The sequence below is a fragment of the Somniosus microcephalus genome, chromosome 23 (assembly GCF_052327205.1).
Source record: "Somniosus microcephalus isolate GS21.2 chromosome 23, FLI_Smic_1.0, whole genome shotgun sequence".
NCBI lineage: Eukaryota > Metazoa > Chordata > Chondrichthyes > Squaliformes > Somniosidae > Somniosus > Somniosus microcephalus.
The window spans coordinates 56,493,986-56,512,152 of NC_141009.1; the positions used below are offsets into that span (position 1 = coordinate 56,493,986).

Here is an 18,167-nt window from a genome sequence, read left to right on the forward strand (position 1 = left end):
TCCTGTGTATTCGCAGGGCTTGTCCATAGGGGATGGCTTCTTTAACGTGGTTAGGGTGGAAGCTGGAGAAGTGAAGCATCGTGAGGTTGTCCGTGGGTTTGCGGTAGAGTGAAGTGCTGAGGTGTCCGTCTTTGATGGAGATTCGTGTGTCCAGGAATGAGACTGATTCTGAGGAGTAGTCCATGGTGAGTTTGATGGTGGGATGGAACTTGTTGATGTTATCGTGTAGTCTTTTCAGTGATTCTTCGCCGTGGGTCCATAGGAAGAAAATGCCGTCGATGTATCTGGTGTATAGCGTTGGTTGGAGATCCTGTGCAGCGAAGAAGTCTTGCTCGAACTTGTGCATGAAGATGTTTGCGTAATGGGGTGCGAATTTGGTCCCCATGGCTGTTCCGTGTGTTTGGGTAAAGAACTGGTTGTCGAAGGTGAAGACATTGTGGTCAAGGATGAAGCGGATGAGTTGTAGGATGGCGTCTGGAGATTGGCTGTTGTTGGTGTTGAGTACTGAGGCTGTCGCAGCGATGCCGTCATCGTGGGGGATACTGGTGTAGAGTGCCGAGACGTCCATCGTGGCGAGGAGTGTTCCTGGTTCAACTGGTCCGTGGGTGCTGAGCTTCTGTAAGAAGTCGGTAGTGTCGCGACAGAAGCTGGGGGTTCCCTGTACGATGGGTTTCAGGATGCCCTCGACATATCCAGAGAGGTTCTCACACAGGGTTCCGTTGCCTGATGCGATAGGACGTCCAGGTGTGTTGGCTTTGTGTATCTTTGGGAGGCAGTAGAAGTCTCCCACGCGGGGAGTACGTGGGATGAGAGCATGTAGGATGCTTTGAAGGTCTGGATCGAAGGTTTTGATCAGTCTGTTGAGTTGGCGGGTGTGTTCTTTGGTCGGATCTGCGGGTAACTGTCTGTAGTGTTCCTGGTTGTCCAGTTGTCGGTATACTTCTTTGCAATAGTCCGTTCTGTTCTGTATGACGATGGCACCTCCTTTGTCTACTGGTTTGATGACGATGTTGCGGTTGGTCTTGAGAGCGTGGATGGCATTGCGTTGTGCTCGGGTGACATTCTGGACTGTCTTGTGAGTGCGGCTGATGAATCTGGCATTGATGCATCTCCTGACAGCTTGAGCATACATGTCAAGCTTAGGGCAGCGACCCTCCGGAGGGGGTCCAATTTGACTCTTTCTTCTTCGGTTGCTGCACTGCGGATCCCTCTGTCTGCTGTTCCGGATCATTGATTGTCTCATTGGGTTCGCTGCTGACATCTTGGGATTTGTGGAAGAATTCCCGGAGCCTCATTCTCCTGATGAATTCCTCTGTGTCTGCCGCGAGACCGATGGGGTCCATTTTGGTGGTGGGGCAGAAATTGAGCCCTCGGCTGAGAACTTCAATTTCGTCTGGTTGAAGGGTGTGGTCGGACAGGTTGACGATGGATTTCCTTGTGGTTTCAACCGTGGTACCGGGGGAGGCTTGGTTGCTGCTGCTGGTGATGCCAAGTTTCTCAAGCTTCCTGTTCTTGGTGTGCATGTAGGTAGCATAGCTCCGTTGCCTTGTTTGTTTGGCGGTGTCTCGTAGCTGGTCTGCTGCGTCCTGAGCACAGGCTGAGAACATGGACTCCATCTCGGTTTCGAGGTTGCGGCGTCTGCTGTAGAGCTGGTGTACGAGATGGTTGAGGAGTGTGCGAGAGGTACGACGGCAGAGTCTCTCAGCGTAGTCTGTGTTGTAGGTCGACTTGAGTGGGTTAGTGATCTGTAGTCCTTTCGGGATCTTGTCTGCTTTCTTGCATCTCTGTAGAAACTTGATGTCTGTGTCGATATGCGCGATCTTCTTGGAGATCCTCTCCACTTTGAGCCGGCAGTTTGTGGTGTCGATAGTAGCCATGGTGTGGAGATGCCGGAGTTGGACTGGGGTGGACAAATGTAAGAAGTCACACAACACCAGGTTATAGTCCAACAGCTTTATTTGAAATCACAAGCTTTCGGAGCGCTGCTCCTTCTTCAGGTGAAGTGGAGAAATGCATAAAGACACAGCTTATATAGTCAGAGAATCATGTCAGATGTTTACAGGTAACCTTTCCAACTGCCAACTAGCACGTGGCACTGGGAGTAATCCAGAGATTACAACCTTCGAGGCCCTGCTCTTTAATCTGTTACCTAGCTCCCTAAATTCTTGATGCAGGACCTCATCCCCCTTCCTTCTTATGTCGTTGGTCCCAATGTGGACCACGACCTCTGCCTGCTCACCCTCCCCCTTAAGAATGCCCTGTAGCCGCTCAGTGACATCCCAGACCCTGGCCCCAGGGAGGCAACAAACCATCCTGGAGTCACGTTTGCGGCCACAGAAACGCCTATCTGTTCCCCTTACGATAGAATCCCCTACCACTATTGCTCTCCCACTCTTTTTCCTCCCTTCCTGAGCAGCAGAAGCGTCCCTGGTGCCAGGAAGCTGGCTGCTGCTGCCTTCCCCTGGTGAGTCATCCCCCTCAACAGTATCCAACTTGGTATACCTGTTTGAAAGGGGGATGTCCGCAGGGGTTCCCTGCACTTCCTGCCTGCCTCTGTTGCTCCGCCTGATGGTCACCCCCTGTGCAGCCCTACCCTGAGGCGTGAACAACTCGCTAAACGTGCTATCCACGACCCTCTCAGCATCGCGCATGCTCCAAAATTCATCCACCCGCAGCTCGAGCGCCGCAATGTGGTCTACAAGTAGCTGCAGCTGGATGCATTTCCCACACACATGGTCGTCAGGGACACTGGCAGCGTCCCTGACTTCCCACATGGAGCAAGAGGAGCAGAACACGGGTCTGAACTCTCCTGCCATGACTTACTCCTTTAATTAATTAAAAAATTTATTCAATACCCCAGTTACAGGTATACTCTAGGGCGCTTTATTTACCAACTGTCCCCACTACACCAGAGACCCTAGAAATTTAACACCACAGAAGTCAAGCTTGTATTGAAAAGAGAGAAATACTCACCAACCAATCACTTACCTGCTCCCTGGTGACGTCACACTCTGATTACTTTTTACCTCTCTCCCCGCTGCTGAGTTGGTATGCCTCGCTGCTCTCCGGTTTTTATACCGGGCTCCTCACCTCCCAGGCTCCGTGCTCCGACTGCTCTCGGGCCTCGCTGCTCTCCGGTTTTTATACCGGGCTCCTCACCTCCCAGGCTCCGTGCTCCGACTGCTCTCAGGCCTCGCTGCTCTCCGGTTTTTATACCGGGCTCCTCACCTCCCAGGCTCCGTGCTCCGACTGCTCTCGGGCCTCGCTGCTCTCCGGTTTTTATACCGGGCTCCTCACCTCCCAGGCTCCGTGCTCCGACTGCTCTCGGGCCTCGCTGCTCTCCGGTTTTTATACCGGGCTCCTCACCTCCCAGGCTCCGTGCTCCGACTGCTCTCGGGCCTCGCTGCTCTCCGGTTTTTATACCGGGCTCCTCACCTCCCAGGCTCCGTGCTCCGACTGCTCTCGGGCCTCGCTGCTCTCCGGTTTTTATACCGGGCTCCTCACCTCCCGTGCTCCGACTGCTCTCGGGCCTCGCTGCTCTCCGGTTTTTATACCGGGCTCCTCACCTCCCAGGCTCCGTGCTCCGACTGCTCTCGGGCCTCGCTGCTCTCCGGTTTTTATACCGGGCTCCTCACCTCCCAGGCTCCGTGCTCCGACTGTTCTCTGCTCTCTTCTGCAAGGAGGAAAAGAAGAGACCTATGAGTGAGAGTAATGGAGAGCATTTGTTGAGGGTGACTATGAGGTTAGTATGTCATTGCATAAAGATGAGTGAGTGTGTTAGTGGTGGATGGATAGATGGGGATGTGAGTAAGTGCATAGACAGAGAGGGATGTGTGCACCTGCAATATAAGTTGGTGTGAGGGGTGAAGTGCTTGAGAAGGCAGAGTGAGGGGGTTAGGGTGATACGCACATCAGGATGGTAGGGCAATGTGCCATTGCTCTCACCTTTCCTGCCCTGGTTAGGTCATTGAGTCACTTCCTGCATGGGATCCAGGAGCGTGGCACCATGCTCCTGCTGCTGACCACTTTGGCAATCTCCGACCACTTTGGCAATCTCCAACCACGCCGCCTTTGTCTTAGCTGCTGGCTTCTTCCTCCTGTCACTAGGGATGAGTATCTCCCTCTGGGTCCTTACAGCCCCCAATAGCACATTCAGAGAGGTGTCGCTGAAGTGGGCGCAGCCTTTGCCCGTCTCGACTCCATAGCAAGAGGTCTGTGGCTCTCCGTGACAACTCCAAACTCCATCAACTTGCATGTTTGAAGTGTCCCTTTAAATACTGGAGTTGAAATCGCGGCGTGTGCGTTGTCATCATGCCCGCTAACGCTAATTAGATGGGAAACCTGGAAGTAAAGTGATAGAGGTAGCTGAGTTAAAAAGCCACTGACCGATGTGCTGCAATTACTTCCGAGTTTCCCACGCGTTATCGCCCCCCCCCCCCCCCGCTTCCAAGCGTGTCTGCGCTTTAAAACCCAGCCCTGTTTCTGTGTAACATTTAATGAGTCCAGCATGTTGGGACCTGTTTCAAGAGTTCTTGTATGTGTCTATACTTCATTGGCTGTGAAGCGCTTTGGGACATCCTGAGGTCGTGAAAGGCGTCATATTAGTGCCAGTATTTACTTTTCTTTCTTTAAATGAGTCTATAGAGAACATTTGTAGAACAATGTAAACATCAGTGACCTTTGCTTTTGCCCTACTTACAAGTGCCTAACCGACTGTCAACATGAACATTTTTAATTTTACATTGTTTTGGTTTAAACTATCAATTATTCTGTACTTCTTTGTAGTCTGAACATGAGATAGTGCCAGGAGTTGATACAAAGCATGATGACATTCAGGTAAATACAACCTAAAAATGCTTTGTAGATTGTTGTGTTCTTTCCATCTAAAGAAATCTGACCCTCCTGTCCCTGCTGTCAGTTGTGATTGTTCTGCTCATTTAAGTAACCTCAACACTGTCTACTAGTTTTTTCCCATTTTGAGGTCATAGCAGATATTGAAATAATGGAAAGTAGGTAATTAATTTAATCATGAGTTTAACAAAGTGGTGCAGGTTATCAGAGCACCAATATGCAGGTTCTGAAAACACTGAGATACAAGTTTGCTGAAATCAGTCGCATCAGGTACTGCGAGATTGACGGGAGGTTAAGTATTTGAACTTAGTTACATTAGGCTGTTCTTGTGAGCCTCCTGGCAGCTGATCAAAGTAGCACTGAATTCAGACCTGGGAGCAGCTCTCCTGCAGACGGTTCATGCGTGGGCAGACTAGAAGAGTGGGGAAACACTGGAACATTTAAGGGTAAAAAGCCTAAAAACGTAGGGTTCCGTGGATAACCATGAAATACTCTAGCTTTACTCTCCTGACTTCAGGCTTTTTTTAAATGAGGGTATTCACCATGCTCTTTAAAATTTTCTGCATCTTTAGCCAAATCCATAATGGAGAAGGCCAACAGTAATCAGCCAGTAACATAACTACTATTTACAGGAAACTGTGATATCCGGCACCGACGGGACCGAGCTGTTTCCATCCCATCAAAACTGCCGGACAAACCAGCGGTAATGTTAAAACATACGGAGCTTTTGAGCTCCGTATCTAGCAACAAACCCTGCAACAGCTTCTAAACAGTCGGCCGTAGCTTGCAAGCGTCTCTGTAGCTAAGCAACAGCTTTAGCTAGACCTTGCAGAGCCTGACTGGAGAGAAAAAAAAGCAACAAAAAGGAAAAAAAACTTACTGAACCGACTCCTGAATTTTGCCGGTGGATCGAGCATTCCGGACAGTTAACCTCCGGATAAACCAAAGTTTCCTGTACATAAATAACTCCTACCTGTCATGGGGGGGGGCTAAATTAGATAGCCCGCGAAAACGGGCGTGGGGATCGCGATGTGTGATTAACCCACGCCCATTGATTGAAATACCAACTTTGTGCTGCCTGCTCATTGTAATGGGCCATAATTTGCAGCCCTTACTGGTGCGTACGAGGTGCATACGTGCCCGTAAGGGCCGCGCAAGTTCTGGGTTTAGATATGTGAAGCGCACATGCAAAAACCTTGATGGATCCAATGCTTCCCCGGGAAAAGGGCATCCGCGGGCGGACAGTTGGGCTATTTGCCCAGCGAATGCCTGTGAAATTCTTACACCTGGTAAGCAGGCGTACGGCCTGCTTTCACCAGCGTAAGTTTTAAAAAAACATATCAATCATTTATGCAGTAAAAAGCCTGTATAAGGTAAGTTTATTTTTAGCCCCTTTAAAACATTTAAATTTATTTTTCAAAAAAATAAATGTTTGTTTTAAATATTTAATTATATGGCATTTTAATTAATTTTAAATCTGTGATTTAAAAAAAAATCATTTGATGTGTAGATGTATTTTTTGGGGTATTCCCATTCATGCTTATGGGGTTTCCATATATACGGATTCCCCATAAGCATGAATGGGGAGCCCCTTTTATTCGTTGGGCCGGCCCATGTGATCCCAGGGGCGCTTGCGAACCACCTGTGCCCCTGGGATACGTGGACCTGTACCCGGAGAGGCCCAGGACCACGAGTCTCCGGACCACTAAGTACGCGGGCATTTTATTTGTGGATCAGAGACATTTCCCCACGGGAAGCCTCCGACCGCAAATTCAGGGCCAATGATTTCTGTGTGCCGCCGGCACTAACCGCACTGTCCTTTGGCTGCACGCATCAGCAGGGGGCCCAAAATCGTAACTTCCTAGCACCACTTAAAGCTAGTTTGCATGGATTCAAGCTAGCCTGTACCTCTTAAAGGGGAGGTGCATTGTGGCTGGAGCAGGTGCTGGGAGTCATGCAGGAAGTGAATCTGTCATGGGAATCAGTGAGGAATGGCACAACATAGGAGAGAGCGGACTCCAAGGTTTTCGGTTGCTGCAGTGGAGGTCTTGGTGGAGGAGGTGGAAAGGAGGAGAGATGCCCTGTATCCACAGGGGGGCAGGACACAGTCAAAAGGCAGTGGGAGCAGATAGCCGTGGAGGTCAATGCCAGGAGTCAAGCCCCAAGGACCTGGATACAGTACCGCAAGAAATTCAATGACCTCGCGTGAGTGGTCAAGGTCAGTGAATGCATTGTCAAATGCCATATCTTACCAACTGCCACTGCTCAAATCACCACACCCCTATCACTCACCTACCAACAATCTCTTATCAATCAGGCCTCATACCTCACATTCATAGCTTCACCTCACTCTCACATACTTAGCACTGCTGCAAGCCTCACACCCACATCTCACGGCTTGCACTCACTGCCAGCTATTCAACCATGACAGCCACATCAGCCAAACAGATCGCACAACGCTCGCTGACACACTTCGCTCTCTCTGGTGCACAACCGGAGGGAGCAGGAGCTAACCAAAAGGGGACAGGCGCGCCTGCACGTCCTAACCCCCGCGGAGGAGACAGTGCTGGCCATTATTGTAACAGCCATTGCTGAGACTGTGGCCAGGGGCGGGGTGAAAACCATCGAAGATGATGGTATCCTTATACCTAATCCTGCTTCTCTCATCACACTTCCCCTTCATCCCACAATCTCTCCTCGTTTACAAGCTGCAGATGGTGTAAACATGCACCTCTTACTCCCCACCCCCCTTACCACAACTTTACCCTTGTGCCTTTACCTTTCAGATACCCAGGAGTTGCAACCTGGCCAGGCAGTGGAGGACCACCAAGAAAGGAGTGATGATGAAGACAGCACCGTCACTTGATTTCACATTCACAGCCACCAGCTCAGATACTGACATTGCGCATATCTTCAATTAGAGGCAGGATATGCACCTGGTGAGACACCGGGCACAAGTGCACTGCAGCCACAGCAGGGAGCAAGGATAGCGTAGGTGCCAGGCCGCCAGAAAGCATGATCGCACACGGGTTCTGCTGCAGAGGACTCAGATGAGGACTTCGATGGAGCAGCCTGCAGCAGAACGCTGATGGGTATGTACACTGAAATGCTTGGTGCATTGGCAGGCCTGCCAGAAAGCCCACGTTCAGTGTCAAGGAGCATGGAGGAGTCTAGCACCAACTTTGCGCAGAGCTTACAGCCCATCCTTTCCAGCATGGAAGTGGTGGCCAACTCCATTCGCACACTTATGGACCCAGCCATGATGCAGCGTCTGAAGACTGATGTCGCAACTTCCATTGCAGCACAAGCAGAAGCCATCCAACGTCTTGAGTCCTGCAGTGGAAGCTCAGACTGCTGTCATGCAAGGTCAGACTGCTCTCATTATGGCTGTGGACTACAGTGTGCAGAGGGGCTTGCAGAATGTCACAGCAGTCCAGCAATCTGTCCTCCAACAGATTACTAGGTTGGCTGAGGCACTGCCCCGGGGGAGTGGCAGTGGTTCCATGGAGCATAAACCTGCTGTCTTCTCTCAGGATGATAACATTCGTCATCCCACCCCACCACCCTGTTGGTGTCTTTGCTGTTGCTTGTCAGCCAGCCAGCCCAGACTGCTGCCGGCGACGCTGAGATGGTGTAGCTGGGCCTTCTAGGCCCAGAGCTGCTCAAGGTCGTCCTCCAAGGCCATCTGAAGTCTCCTCCACTGAAAGTTAGCAGCCTTCCACCAGCCATGCTGCAGCCACTGAGGTAGCACTGCACAGGAACACTAGGACAGGCAAAGGCACATGGAAGACAGGCACTAAGGGAATGCACAAGGATTACTTTTGTATGCAATATGGCATGATTTCATTTATAAATTTGGTTTGGAATGTTTATTTTATGGTGGCTTTTATTTGTGGCCAAGCAGACACTGTGATGGTCAGTGACAGAGGGAAGGTAAGGTGTGGGACTGTTGGTGAATGGGAAATTAGGGTTGTGGTTACTAGTATCACACTCAAATTAGATTTTCACGGACAGCCTGGGCAGAAAAGGGCTATCTAGGTTGCCTCCTCCCTTCCTCTTCCTCCTCTTCATCATCTTCCTCCTCCTACATAAGAATATAAGAAATAGGAGCAGGAGTAGGCCATTTGGCCCTTGGAGCCTGCTCCGCCATTCAATAAGATCATGACTGATCTACTACCTCATCTCCACTTTCCTGCACTATCCCCATATCCCTTGATTCTCTTAATATTCAAAAATCTATCGCTCTCTGTCTTGAATATACTCAACGACTGAGCCTCCATAGCCCTCTGGGGTAGAGAATTCCAAAGATTCACCACCCTCTGAGTGAAGAAATTTCTCCTCATCTCAGTCTTAAATGGCTGACCCCTTATTCTGAGACTGTGACTCCCTGGTTCTAGACTCCAAGGCCAGGTGAAACATCCTCTCTGCATCTACCTTGTCAAGCCCTATAAGAATTGTGTATGTTTCAATGAGATCACCTCTCATTTTTCTAAACTCGAGAGAATATAGGCCTCGTCTACTCAATCTCTCCTCATAGGACAACCCATCCCAGGAACCAGTCTGGTGAACCTTCGTTGCACTCCTTCTATGGCAAGTATATCCTTCCTTAGGTAAGGAGACCTAAATAGAAACATAGAAGATAGGAGCAGGAGTAGGCCACTCGGCCCCTCGAGCCTGCTCTGCCATTCAATGAGATCATGGCTGATCATCCAAACTCAGTACCCTGTTCCTGCCTTCTCTCCATATCCCTTGATCCCTTTAGCCTTAAGAAATATATCTAACTCCTTCTTGAATATATTTAATGAATTGGCCTCTACTGCCTTCTTTGGTAGAGAATTCCACAGGTTCACCACTCTCTGGGTGAAGAAATTCCTCCTCATCTTTGTCCTAAATGGCCTACCCCTTATCCTTAGACTGTGACCCCTAGTTCTGGATTCCCCAACCATTGGGAACATCCTTCCTGCATCTAGTCCTGTTAGAATTTTATAAGTTTCAATGAGATCCCCTCTCATTCTTCTAAACTCCAGCGAGTACAAGCCCAATCGACCCAATCTCTCCTCATACGTCATTCCTGCCATCCCAGGTATCAGTCTGGTGAATCTTCGCTGCACTCCTTCCATGGCAAGAACATCCTTCCTCAGATAAGGCGACCAAAACTGCACACAATACTCAAGATGTGGTCTCACCAAGGGCCTGTACAACTGCAGCAAGTCATCCTTGTTCCTGTAAAACCCTCTCGCTACGAAGGCCAACATACCATTTGCCTTCTTAACTGCCTGCTGCACCTGCATGCTTACCTTCAGCGACTGGTGCACAAGGACACCCAGGTCTCGTTGCACTTCCCCTTTTCCCAATCTATTGCTGTTCAGATAATAATCTGTCTTCCTGTTTTTGCCACTGAAGTGGATAACCTTGCATTTATCCACATTGGGCAGATGCATGGCAAATGCAGTATAATCACCCAACCTGTCCAAATCACACTGGAGTTTCTCGGCATCCTCCTCACAGCACACATGCCCACCCAGCTTTGTGTCGTCTGCAAACTTGGAGATATTACATCTAGTTCCTTCGTCTAGATCATTTATATATATTGTGAATAGCTGGGGTCCAAGGACCGATCCCTGCGGTACCCCACTAGTCACTGCCTGCCACTCGGAAAAAGAGCCGTTTATTCCAACTCTTTGCTTTCTGTCTGCCAACCAGCTCTCTATCCAAGTCAGTACTTTGCCCCCAATCCCATGTGCCTTAACTTTACACGCGATTCTCTTATGCGGGACCTTATCGAAAGCCTTCTGAAAGTCCAAATACACCACATCCACTGGTTCTCCCTTATCTATTTTACCAGTTACATCCTCAAAAAATTCCAGTAGATTAGTCAAGCAGAATTTACCTTTTGTAAATCCATGTTGACTTTGTCCGATCCGGTCACTGTTTTCCAAGTGCTCTGCTATTGCATCTTTTATAATGGACTCTAGCATTTTCCCCACTACCGATGTCAGGCTTACTTTTCCGTTTTCTCTCTACCACCTTTTTTGAATAGTGGGGTAACATTAGCTACCCGCCAATCCATGGGTACTGTTCCAGAGTCTATCGAATTTTGGAAGATGACCAGCAATGCATCTACTATTTCTAGGGCCACTTCCTTAAGTACCCTAGGATGTAGATTATCAGGCCCTGGGGATTTATCGGCCTTCAATCCCGTCAATTTCCCTAACACCATTTCCCTACAAACACTGATTTCTATCAGTTCCTCCCTTTCATCAGACCCTATGTTCCCCGACATCTCTGGGAGGTTATTTGTGTCCTCCTTTGTGAAGACAGAACCAAAGTATGTATTTAGTTGGTCAGCCATTTCTTTGTTCCCCATTATAAATTCCCCTGATTCTGACTGCAAGGGACCTACGCTTGACTTCACCAATCTTTTTCTCTTCGCATATCTATAAAAGCTTCTGCAGTCAGTTTTTATGTTCCCTGAAAGCTTACTCTCATACTCTATTTTCCCCCTCTTAATTAATCGCTTTGTCCTCCTTTGTTGAATCCTAAACTGCTCCCAATCCTCAGGTTTACTGCTTTTTCTGGCCAATTTATATGTCCTCTCCTTGGATCTTATGCTATCCCTAATTTCCCTTGTTAGCCACGGTTGAGTCACCTTTTTTGTTTTATTTTTATGCCAAACTGGGATGAACAAATTCTGTAGTTCATCCATGCGATCTTTGAATGTTTGCCATTGCCTATCCACCGTCAACCCTTTAAGTGACATTCCCCAATCAATCCTACCCAACTCGCGCCTCATACCATCGTAGTTTTCTTTATTTAAATTCAGGACCCTAGTCTCTGAGTCAAATACTTCACTCTCCATCTCCATCTGTACACAATACTCCAGGTGCGGTCTCCTCCTCATGCTCCTGCTCCTCAGCTCTTCGTCGTATAGCTGGTGGCAAGGTCTTTCCCCTCATGCTGGCGAGGTTGTGCAGCATGCAGCATACGTCCACAAATCTTGATACCCGCTGTGCCAAGTATTGCAGGTCTCCAGAGCGGTCCAGGTAGCTGAAGCATTGGTGTTGATTTTCCCGAAGCTGTCAGGAAGAAGGCGGGACTACAACTTTTGGGATTTAGTCCCGCCTACATCGACGTCCGGCCAATCCGTGCGATTTTCCCTTGATTGACCTTGTTGAGCCCGCCCAGCGGGCTCAGCAGGCCAATTAAGGGCCACCCGGCAACAGGTGACGTCACAGACTGCAATTTCATCTGTCGAGTTCTTGACAGATGAAATAGCAGCATTTCACAGCTGTTTCAAGCTGTGAAACACTGACAGTCTGAGTTCTGACATGAGTCCTTCTGCACAGACTCAGTTATAACTCACATCGGCACTCAAAGCTGAAGGCTGTCACTTTTCACAGATCGCAGCCGTTCAGCTTTCAGTTCCGGCTGAGTGATGGGCTCCCGACGGCTACAGGAAGAAAGGCTGTGAAGGTAAGTACAGGTAAGTAAAAGTTCTTTACACACTTTAGACACACCAAACACACTTACCTTTGCACTCATGCACCCATCACTCACCTGAGCGCCGATATCGCGACCCCTCCAACTCCTTCAACCCGACGGCCCGCCTGCTCTAACCTGCCGTGGTTTAGAGCTGTTGGGAAACCCACACGAAACCCCTCAAAATAGGGATTAGGCTAAAAACTGCCTGTTAACTACCTGTTAACAGGCAGTTAATTGGCACTAATCCCTTCCCGCCTGGGGTCGGCGGGTCCCAGTGTGGGGCGGGTACCCGCTGCCTCTGAAAGTTGCGTGGAGCGGGGTTTTGGGCGGGATGGTGTCGGGACCCCCGAAATCGGGATTTCCCCCCCACCCCACACGCCTGAAACCCCGCCTGACGACTCCACGAAAATCGACCCCATTGTTTCAGCACGCCAATGGTCTGCTCTATCACATTTCGTGTGGCAGCATGGCTTTCATTGTATGCATGCTGCACACGTGTGCATGGGTTGCACATCGGAGTCATATGTCATGTCGTCAGCAGATAGCCCTTGTCGCCCAGTAGCCGCCCTTTGATTTGCCATGGTAGCTCAAATGTAGCTGGCACAGCAGACTGCCACAGAATGAAAGCATCGTGATTGCTGCCAAGTTACCAGGCAAGGACCTGCATGCTTCGCTGCCTATGGTCACACAACGGCTGGACGTTGAGGGAGTGGAATCTCTTTCGGTTCCGGTATATGGCAGAGTTGATGTGCCGCCTGCAAAGCAATGTGCGTGCAGTCAATGGCACCCTGCACCATGGGGAAGCCTGCAATCCCAGCAAAGTCGCATGTTCACTCCGCCTGCTGGTCTCTGGCAAAAGAGAATGAAATGTAGTCAGAGAGCTTCAGTGACATCCCTTATGCAACCATGGATGGCAGACTGGAAGATGTTGCAAATATCTCCAGCTCCAGCCTGGAAGGAGCCAGACGCATAAAAGTTCTTTACTACGGTCACCCTCATAAGAAGTAGGAGCAGGAGTAGGCCATACGGCCCCTCGGGCCTGCTCCGCCATTCAATAGGATCATGGCTGATCTGAATCTAGACTCACGTCCACTTCCCTGCTCTCTCCCCGTAACCCCTAATTCCCTTATCTGCTAGGAAACTGTCCATCTCCATTTTAAATTTATTTACTGTTGCAGCTTCCACAGCTCTCTGGGGTAGCAAATTCCATAGATTTACTACCCTCTGAGTGAAGAAGTTTCTCCTCATCTCAGTTTTGAAAGGGCAGCCCCTTATTCTAAGATTATGCCCCCTAGTTCTAGTCTCACCCATCAGTGGAAACATCCTCACCGCACCCACCCGATCAAGCCCCCTCACAATCTTATATGTTTCGATAAGATCGCCTCTCATTCTTCTGAACTCCAATGAGTAGAGTCCCAACCTACTCAACCTTTCCTCATACGTCAACCCCCTCATCTCCGGAATCAACCGAGTGAACCTTCTCTGAACCGCCTCGAGAGCAAGTACATCTTTTCTTAAATATGGAAACCAAAACTGCACGCAGCATTCCAGGTGTGGCCTCACCAATACCCTGTATAACTGCAGCAAGACTTCCCTGTTTTTATACTCCATCCCCCTCGCAATAAAAGCCAAGATTCCATTGGCCTTCCTGATCACCTGCTGCACCTGCATACTAACTTTTTATGTTTCATGCACCAGGACCCCCAGATCCCTTTGTACTGTAGCACTTTGCAGTTTCTCTCCATTTAGATAATAACTTGCTCTTTGATTTTTTCTGCCAAAGTGCATAACCTCACACTTTCCAACATTATATTGCATCTGCCAAATCTCTGCCCACTCATTTAGCCTGTCTATGTCCTTTTGCAGGTTTTTTATGTCCTCCTCACTCACTGCTTTCCCTCCCATCTTTGTATCGTCGGCAAACTTGGATATGTTGCACTCGGTCCCTTCCTCCAAATCGTTAATATAGATTGTAAAGCGTTGGGGTCCCAGCACTGACCCCTGCGGAACACCACTGGTTACTGATTGCCAGCCCGAGAACAAACCATTTACCCAACTCTTTGTTTTCTGTTAGATAGCCAATATTCCATCCATGCCAGTATATTACCCCCAATCCCGTGATTTTTTTATCTTGATCAGTAATCTTTTGTGTGGAACCTTGTCAAATGCCTTTTGGAAGTCCAAATACACTACATCCACTGGTTCCCCTTTATCCACCCTGTATGTTACATCCTCAAAGAATTCGAGCAAATTTGTCAAACATGACTTCCCCTTCATAAAACCATGCTGACTCTGTCCTATTAAATTATGTTTATCCAAATGCTCTGTTACTGTTTCCTTAATAATGGACTCCAACATTTTGCCAACCACAGATGTTAGGCTAACTGGTCTATAGTTTCCGGCTTTTTGTCTACTTCCCTTCTTAAATAAGGGTGTTACATTAGCAGTTTTCTAATCTGCCGGGACCTTTCCTGAGTCCAGGGAGTTTTGGAAAATAATCACCAATGCATCCACAATCCCTACCGCCACTTCTCTCAAGACCCTAGGATGTAGGCCATCAGGTCTGGGGGATTTATCCGCCTTAAGTCCCATTATTTTACCGAGTACCATCTCCTTAGTGATTTTAATCGTGTTTAGCTCCTCCCGCCCCCGTTGCCCCCTGTTTGTCCAGTGTTGGGATATTTTTAGTGTCCTCTACTGTAAAGACTGATACAAAATATTTGTTCAGTGTCTTTGCCATCTCCATGTTCCCCACCACTAGTTTCCTGGTCCCATCCTCTAAGGGACCAACGTTCACTTTAGCCACCCATTTTTCTTTTTATATAGCTGTAGAAACTCTTGCTATCTTTTTATATTTTTTGCTAGTTTACTTTCATAATCTATCTTCCCTTTCTTAATTAATCTTTTAGTTATTGTTTGCTGGCTTTTAAATGCTTCCCAATCTTCTATCCTCCCACTAGATTTGGCTACTTTATATGCCCTTGTTTTCAGTCGGATACTATCCTTTATTACTTTACTAAGCCACGGATGGCTGTCTTTTCTTTTACTCCCCTTTTTCCTCAGTGGAATATATTTATCTTGAAAGATGTGAAATATCTCCTTGAATGTAGACCACTGCTCTTGTACCGTCTTACACTTTAATCTGTTTTCCCAGTCCACTTTAGTCAATTCTACTCTCATACCTTCATAGTCTCCTTTATTTAAGCTCAGTACGCTGGTTTGAGATCCAACTCTCTCACCCTCAAACTGAATTTGGAATTCAACCATATTATGGTCACTCATTCCAAGGGGATCCTTTACTAGGACATTTTTTATTAATCCTGTCTCATTACACAGGACCAGATCTAAGATTGCCTGCCCCCTGGTTGGTTCAGTTACATACTGCTCAAGGAACCCATCCCTAATACACTCCATGAACTCTTCCTCAAGGCTGCCATGCCCAATTTGATTAGTCCAGTCAATATGAAAGTTAAAATCCCCCATGATTATAGCTGTTCCCTTATTACAAGCCCCAACTATTTCCTGATTTACATTCCGACCAACAGAGTTGCAACTGTTAGGAGGCCTATAGACTACGCCCACTAGTGACTTTTTCCCCTTATTATTCCTTATCTCCACCCAAACTGTTTCACTATCCTGATCCTTTGACCCAATATCATTTCTGACTATTGCAGTGATTCCATCCTTGATTAACATAGCAACCCCACCTCCCTTTCCTTCCTGTCTGTCCTTCCTAATTGTCAAATACCCTTGTATGTTTAGTTCCCAGTCATGATCATCTTGCAGCCATGTTTCCGTAATGGCCACCAGATCATACCCATGTGTAGTTATTTGTACCGTCAACTCGTTTATTTTGCTACGAATGCTGCGTGCATTCAGATAAAGAACTTTCAAATATGTTTTCTGACAATTTATTCCTGCTTTTACCCCCTTTACTACTTTACCATTATACATTCGGTCCCTTCCTGACACGCTCTGGTTTTTAATTCCCCCACTGCTACCTTGCTCTATTGCCTTCTCCGCTGTCATTTTTATTTTTCGCTCTCTTAAAACCTCCCCCCACTAATTAGTTTAAAGCCCTCTCTACAGCCCTAGTTATTCGATTCGCCAGGACTCTAGTCCCAGCACTGGCCAAGTGAAGTCCGTCCCAACGGAACAGCTCTCTCTTGTCCCAGTACTGATGCCAGTGTCCCAAGAAGCAAAACCCATTTCTCCCACACCAGTCTTTGACACAGCCAGTGGCAATGCGGTTCTTGCCCTGCTCTGAGGTTGGAGTTGTGGCTGCAGCAGGTGGCAAATTTCAGTGAGGATGTCCTTATTGAAGTGCAGACATCTCACACATTGTTCCTCGCTGAGGTTCGGGTAGGAGAATTGCTCCCTGAACACCCTGGGGGGATATGGCCTCCTACTGAGAGGCCTTCTCCCCCTCCTCCTCCTCCCTCTTCTAGCAGCTTCTCCTGCTCTGTGGCCTCTGTTCATTCTCCTAGTCATGCTGCATTCCAAGGGGAATGCCTACTAGTGCACCCATGTCTGGGAGCAACTGGTTTATGCAGAAGCCTTGAAGTCAGCAAAAAGTCTTTCACCTGCCACACCACTCACTGTAAACTTTTGCAACTTGAAAGAACTATGGAAAGCACCAAACACTTGTAGAATCGTAGCAACAGTCAGAAGAAATCAACCAGCAACTAACCTGCAAGTAGTTGATGATCCATTTAAATAGTGCTGGCAAGGGGCCCTTCCTGCTGCTTAACGCATGTTCAGCTGTGCAAGGTTAAGAGAGGGTGTCAGCTGGAACATTAAGCTCCAAACTGGCATTGCTGGCGTCAAATCAGCTTTGCTCGCTGATTGACGCCATGATCTACCTGCTGTGCATACTTCCGGTGGACACTAGCTGCATGCGCGCTAATGCCCACACCAAGATGGCATCCGGCGCGATTCGCACCAGAAGAGTGCGCACACGCATTGGATGACATTTTGGTCCCCGAACGCCACGCGTAGCGCCCAAACAACGTGCGCTACCAAGCCTATTTTCGTGCCCACAGACTCCCAACTTTAGTTAGAAAGAGAAGTTAAATCGTGGTGCAGCCAGCTTTTACCTTTGTTTCTATGTACTTCAACGGAGTTTGGATTGTATTTCTCTGAAAAAGCCTGCTTACCTGAGAGGAGTTTCAACAGTTTTTGGAGTCTCACAGCCAACAGCTACATAGCTGTGTGATTTTAAAGTCAGTGCCAGTGGAGTTAGACTAGATTACGGTTACAGTAAGTAAACTTGTGTTTAAAGTCTGTTCAGAAAGAAAGTGAGTGCTGTCTTTATTTATCTTATATATATAAATCGGTCCATCTGTCTGTCTGTCTGTCATTCTGTCTGTCATCGCCTGTGCGTCTGGCGGGCTATGCGCTCGAAAGTTACAGGGCGTACCTACGCGCGCGTTACCTCCAAAGAAAGCTTATGCTTCCGAGACGGTTTTAAGCGTATTTACGTTTCGGCCTGGCTAAAATCGCGCCCGCGGTATCCCAAAAACCTTCAACAATCCGCTCATTAGCATCTCATTATCCGCTCATTAGCGACAGAGTGACCTCGAGGTCAACCAATCGTACGGCGGCTTGCTGCCGCGTGCGGCCGGGCCAATCGGTGCGTGTGTGGGCGGTCATCGTTCTGAACCGAGGTGAGTCGCCGCCATCTTGCTTCCATTCTTTTTCCTGCTTTCTGCGTCTTTCTTTTCAAATATACATTTCCACCAAAATAAAATTGAATTTATTAAATTGTTTTTAAATAAATCACTCATTTGTAAACCTGACCTGAACATTCTTTTTCCTACCTCTCCCCGTTTTTT

The 18,167-nt window shown here is 48.2% G+C and overlaps 1 protein-coding gene across 10 annotated transcripts in view; it reads left to right on the forward strand.

Moving 5' to 3' along the window:
* LOC147101864 (uncharacterized) overlaps positions 1–18,167 on the forward strand; it is a 57,539-nt gene that overhangs the window by 24,523 nt on the left and 14,849 nt on the right. For 8 of the 10 annotated variants that reach the window (XM_085965866.1, XM_085965867.1, XM_085965865.1 and 5 more), the window contains one exon: positions 4,786–4,836. The exons of the other annotated variants lie outside the window; for them this stretch is intronic. In XM_085965866.1, the coding sequence (XP_085821992.1) occupies positions 4,786–4,836 (51 nt within the window). The remainder of the gene's footprint in view (positions 1–4,785; positions 4,837–18,167) is intronic. 10 annotated transcript variants of the gene reach the window in all.